General features: G+C 43.9%; 1 protein-coding gene across 1 annotated transcript; it reads right to left on the reverse strand.

Moving 5' to 3' along the window:
* Nucleotides 1-3,857: 3,857 nt before the first annotated feature.
* Nucleotides 3,858-6,121, reverse strand: LOC134217235 (translation factor GUF1 homolog, mitochondrial). Its single transcript, XM_062696007.1, has 3 exons — nt 5,903-6,121; nt 4,079-5,849; nt 3,858-4,020 (listed from the first exon to the last, which is right to left on the reverse strand). Exons 1-3 carry the CDS (start codon nt 5,968-5,970, stop codon nt 3,895-3,897), a joined length of 1,965 nt encoding a protein of 654 aa, XP_062551991.1. The 5' UTR covers nt 5,971-6,121; the 3' UTR covers nt 3,858-3,894.
* Nucleotides 6,122-6,341: the final 220 nt, after the last annotated feature.

A 6,341-nucleotide genomic window follows, 5' to 3' on the forward strand; every position in this document is an offset into this window, starting at 1 on the left:
TGGAAGAAGGAATAATGATGAAGCAAGAAGAAACAAGGACGAATGAAAAAGGAGGAAGGAAGATAATGAAAGGAGGGAGAGAGAAGAAGGAAAGAGAAAGAAATGTTAAAGAAAAAACATAGAAGGAAGAAGAAGGAAAAAGTCAAATAAAGATGGAAGAAGGAATAATGATGAAGCAAGAAGAAATAAGGAAGAAGGAAGGATAAAGATGGAAGAAGGAAGGATAAAGATGAAGAAGGAAGAAAGAAGAAGGAACAAGAAAAAAGAAAAGGGAGAAGGTAAAAAAGGAAAGGAAAAAGGAAAGAAAAAAAGAAAAAAAAAAGAATGGACGAAATGACGACAGAAGGAAGATGAAAGAAGAAGAAAGAAGGTAGAATGAAGAATGAATAGAGAAAAATAAATAAAGAAAAAGGAAGAAGAAATTTGGAAAAAGAAGAAAGTAGAGAAAAGAAGACAGAAAGGGAGGAAAAAAATGGTAATGAAGAAGGAAGACAAAGAAAAAAACAAGGAAAAGGAAGAAGGAAGAAATAAGAAAGCAAAAAGAATGATTGAAGAAGGAAGAAGAAGAACAAAAAAATGAAGGAAAAACTTAGAAAAAAGGAAGAAGCAAGAAGGAAGAGCAAGGAAGGCAGAAGAAGGAAATAGGAACAAGGAAGGAGGAATCGAAACGGAAGAACAATGGAGGAAGAATCAAGCAGAAATAAGCTAGAACGAAGAAGGAAGAAAGAAACAGGAAGAAGAAACTTAGAAGGGTTAAAAAAAAGACGAAAACAAATGAAAAAATTAAATAAAAAGTAAGAAAAGAAAGAAAGGAGAATAAAAAAGCAAAAGGAAGAAAGGAGAAGAGAAAAGAATAAAAATAAAAATAAGAAAGTAATTTCAGCAAGAATCAAAAACCAAATACAAGAACTAAGAACACTAAAGTCTTGTTCTTATTATGTTACCTCAACATAACTAAAACAACTAAACAACTAAAAAATAAGAATTCCGTATAAAAATTGAAAGACAACAAGAAGTTGCAAGAAGGTTGCGGATCATTTTAGTTTGTGCCCCTTTTAACGTCAAATGTGAATCCTTCCACAAAAATTGGTTTCTCACGATTTTTCAGCTTTTCGAGTTTCAGCCTTTTGTTATTTCAGCCTTATGTGAGATTTTTACTTTTTCAGCCTTTCGTGTTCAGCCTTATGAGTTTTCAGCCTTATGTGATTCAGCCTTTCGTGGCAGACTCCTTCCTATCATGTACTTTGTCTTCGACGTGTTGATGACTAGTCCGATCCGCTTAGCTTCCCTCTTCAGTCTGATGTAGGCTTCCTCCATCTTCTCAAAGTTACGTGCCATAATATCTATGTCGTCGGAGAAGCCAAATAGCTGGACGGACTTATTGAAAATTGTGCCACTCGTGTTAATCTCTGCTCTTCGTATTACCCCTTCCAAAGCCATGTTGAATAGCAGACACGAAAGACCATCACCTTGCCGTAACCCTCTGCGGGTTTCGAAGGGACTCGAGAATGCCCCTGAAACTCGAACTACGCACATCACCCGATCCATCGTCGCTTTGATCAACCGTGTCAGTTTTTCCGGAAAACGGTGTTCGTGCATTAGCTGCCATAGCTGGTCCCGATCGATTGTATCATATGCGTCTTTGAAGTCGATGAATAGATGATGGGTGGGCATGTTGTATTCGCAGCGTTTGTGCAGTACTTGGCGAATGGCGAACATTTGGTCCGTGGTGGAGCATTCGCCCATAAAACCCGCCTGGTACAGCCGCACGAACTCTCTTGCAGTTGGTGCTAGTCGACGGCATAGAATTTGGGAGAGTACCTTGTAGGCGGCGTGCAGCAATGTGATCGTCTGCCACATCGCCATTCAGGTGTTCTTCGTAGTGCTGCCGCCACCTTTGGATCACCTCACGCTTGTTCGTAAGAAGGTTCCCGTTTATGTCCTTACACATATCAGGCTGTGGCACGTGGCCCTTACGTGAACGGTTCAACTTCTCATAGAACTTTCGTGTGTTATTAGCACGGTACAGTTGCTCCCTCTCTTCACGGTCTCGATCTTCCTGCTGGCGCTTTTTCCTCCGGAAAATCGAGTTTTGTCTGTTCCGCGCTTGTTTATATCGTGCCTCATTCGCCCTCGTGCGGTATTGTAGCAATCTCGCCCATGCTGCATTCTTCTTCTACTAACTGCTCACATTCGCCGTCATACCAGTCGTTTCTCTGATCCGGGGGCACCGTGCGAAGTGCAGCGGTTGCGGTGCTACCAATGGCGGACCGAATATCTCTCCAGCCATCTTCAAGAGACGCTGCGCCTAGCTGCTCTTCCGTTGTAAGTGCCACTTCCAGCTGCTGCACGTATTCTTGGGCTAGTCTACCGTCTTGTAGCCGCCCAATGTTAAGCCACGGCGTCCGACTTCGACGCGTGTTGTACACCGTCGAGAGTTTTGAGCGCAGGCATACTGCAACGAGGTAGTGGTCAGATTCAATATTCGCACTGCGGTAAGTGCGGACGTTCGTGATGTCGGAGAAGAATTTACCGTCGATTAGAACGTGGTCGATTTGGTTTTCCGTTTTTTGGTTAGGTGATCTCCATGTTGCCTTGTGGATATTTTTGCGGGGAAAGAAAAAAGGTGCTTCGGACTACCATTCCGCGGGAGGCTGCAAAGTTTATGCATCGTTGGCCGTTGTCATTCGATACGGTGTGCAGACTATCCGGTCCGATGACCGGTCTATACATTTCCTCCCTTCCTACCTGTGCGTTCATGGGAACTGCGAAACCTAGCGCTTTAGTTGCCTTCATTGCTATTGAAATTGAGCCGGTCGTCGATCATTATCCCAAGGTACTTTACCTTCCGAGGTGAGGTGACTTTTCCGGCCGTAATCGTAATATGTTGTAGTGCATTTCGGTTGCTGATTATCATCACTTACTTTATTTGAAATTTCAGAAAAGATTACAATGTTCTAAGAACTCAGATGTGGATATGTACATTATGTAGAAGATTATGATTTGAAAAATGTATTGGGGGTAACCACTTTCGATGGGACTTGAACTCAGTTTTCCGAATGGGAGTTTCCGGGCAACAGATTGGCCTTTGTCCGAAACTTCCTCATGAGATGTTCTTTTCAAGTGGAAACCACCCATCGTGGCCCTACCAGGAAGAAATAGGTGTGCCCCAAGTATCGGCCCTGGCTGTCATTCCATTACTCGTCGCCCTCGAAAGGGTTTTCCGTTTCCTGCCGCCCAACATATATATTTTCATTTATACCGACGACATCTCACTGGTCGTCGTCGAAGATACGCAGTCCTCCATTTGGGCCACTTTGGTACGGTTTTCTATGACCTTTAACAAATATGGTGTTCATGGGCACCTTTTCGAGGGAGATATCTATTGTCCGTACCGAGGTTCCCCATCCCCAATCGTAAAATCGTAAATATGTTTTGTGTATTCATTGACCGGGGTCTAATCTTTTTGTCCTACTCCCGCGAGCTACAAGTCAGCTGAATATCCAGGGTAAATGTAACCCAAACTCTATCCAAGCCCACAGGACCAACAGGCTATTATTGATGGCTGCCTGCTCTACAGCTTGGAGCAATCCTGCCTCATCCACCGTAACCTCATCGATATTCTTTCGCCTATCTTCAACCAGTATGTTAGAGCTTCTTGTGAGTTGATTCCGTCCACACTAGCTGATGCAGGAGATCTAACAACACCGGAGTTGATATAACAGAACATCTATAAATCTTAAGCTCTCCCAAACTAAAACAATCCTCCTCTTTCCAAAGATCCATGGATTTTCACAAAAAAATTACCCACTCAAACCTTTTTTTGTACTAAAATGTTTCATATATTTACATTTGAAAATTTTCTAGACTTACCTGCCGGAAAGATTCCAAGGATTATCGCTTCAGCACGTTAATAAACGTGTCCTTGGGTACATTGATGTTCGCGACTGAACGCATTTTCTTTTTCCCTTCAGCTTGCTGTTTGAGCAATTTCATCCTTCGAGTCACGTCACCGCCATACTGAAAAGAAATTCATGCTACATCTTTCATTATCTTTAAGTCTAAAAGTCGCACTTACCAGTTTAGCAGTCACATCCTTCCGATATGCCTTCAAAGTTTCTCGGGCTACAATCTTTCCACCTACTACCGCTTGAATGGCGATCTGCACCATCTGTCTGGGAATTAAGTCCTTCAGTTTTAGCACCAGCTCCCTGGCGTGGGTTTGCGCCTTGCTAATGTGCACTACTGTACACAGTTCATCAACCAGCTGCCCATTCAGAAGAATGTCCATCCGAACCAGAGCACTCGCCACGTAACCATGATCCTCGTAGTCAAAACTGGCATATCCGGAACTGATGGATTTCAATTGATCGTAAAAGTCCAGTACGATCTCGTTCAGCGGCATCAGGTACGTGGTCATTATCCGATCGTTATCGATGTTGATTGAGGTCTTTTGGATGGCTCGTCGCTCGACACACAGCCCGATAACAGGTCCAGTGCATTCTGTTGGAGCGATGATCGTTCCTAACACATACGGTTCATAGTATTCTTCGACCATGGTCTTATCAGGAAACAGAGCTGGATTGCTTATGTAAATCTCCTCACTACCTCCATGTGCCGCAATAATCTTGGCTCCTTTCAGTTTTATTCTATAGGTTACTGAAGGGGCAGTGAGAATGGGATCTGCATCGTACTCCTGCTGAAGTCTTTGACTAAATACGTCTAAATGCAAAAGTCCCAAGAATCCTAATCGCCATCCTTGCCCCAAAGCAGGACTCGAATCCGGTGTTACGGTCACGGCAGAATCATTTAACACCAACTTTTCAATCGCACTTTTCAAGTACGGATGTTGAGATTGGTCTGCCGGGTAAACTCCTGCAAAAACCATCGGTTGCTGAGGCTTGAAACCCGGCAATGGAACACATGTTTTGTCTTTCTTAGCATACAAAGTATCACCAATGTTAGATTCCTTACTAGTCCTCATATTGCACCCCAGTAATCCCACCTGCCCTGCAACAAGCCTATCAACTTTCCTTTCATCCGGTTGCAACATTGCCAAACTCTTGACCTCATAAGTCTTTCCCGTGTGACACGAAACTATCTCCTGCCCAGTCCGAACATCGCCGTCTTTCACGAAAATCAAATTCAACGCACCGCGATACCGATCAAACCAACTATCAAATATCATCGCACGAAAATTTTGCTCTCTCCGGGCATCCGGCGCTGGTAGTCTTTTAACAATCTCCTTCAATACCTCCTCACACCCGGTCCCAGCTTTGGCAGAAATTCGCAGCACCTCGTCCGGATCAATTTCAAACAACGTAAACAGTTCCTGTGTCACCGCATCCGGGCGGGCATTCTTCAAATCGATTTTATTTAACACCGGCACAATGACCAACTGCTTCGATTTGGCCAGATGGAAATTGGCCACTGTTTGCGCCTGCACTCCCTCATTGGCATCCACCAGCAGAATCACCCCATCGCAGGCGGCCAACGAACGGGACACCTCATTGGAAAAGTCCACATGCCCCGGGGTGTCGATTAGGTTCAACAGATACGTTTCCCCCTCATATCGGTACACCAACGAGGCCGTCTGAGCCTTCACCGTGATGCCGCGTTCCTTCTCCACTTGAAGACTGTCCAGTACCTGTTTGTTGCCGGCTTTCTTCGCAATCGTCCCGGTCAGTTCCAACAGGCGATCGGCCAGGGTGCTCTTGCCATGGTCGACATGAGCAATTATGCTGAAATTACGAATCCGGCTGACCGGGATCCGATCACACGGAATGTCGCCGTCCTTGCTGAGGGGCTTGGTGGTGCTCAAACTACGTGCTATCGATTGGCGGGATTTTCTGGGGATATTAAGAGAATTGTTAGCATGTCATTTTTTGCATTCTAAACTTACCTGCTGAATAGGTGAATCCTATGAGATATCGGCAGGGAACGTGAGAATAAAGTTAGTTTAGTCCACATAATTAATTCACGTAATAACTATAAGTATAATCGCATTGTATTTTATTTAAATTGATTGAAATTAAACTTTTATTGACGAAATTCAAATAAATCTACACCACACACAAGCGGCAAAACTCAAGTAAGAAGATAAACAAATGCAGTTGTCAAAATCAGCTGACGAAATGAATTCGTTCATCGCTTCGTTTATCCTCATTAGGCTTTCAGCGATCGTGTACGTACACGCACGTTTCACTCACACTTTTACTCGGTTTGTTTGCAACCACGAGCAGCTGTCACGGCAAAATCAAATGGGATTGTTTGCAACCACGAACCTGCGTTCGTGTTGGTGAGAAATATCGGCGAGACCCTAATGCATGATTTACAGTTGT

This window comes from Armigeres subalbatus, chromosome 2, assembly GCF_024139115.2.
Source record: "Armigeres subalbatus isolate Guangzhou_Male chromosome 2, GZ_Asu_2, whole genome shotgun sequence".
Classification (NCBI taxonomy): Eukaryota; Metazoa; Arthropoda; class Insecta; order Diptera; family Culicidae; genus Armigeres; species Armigeres subalbatus.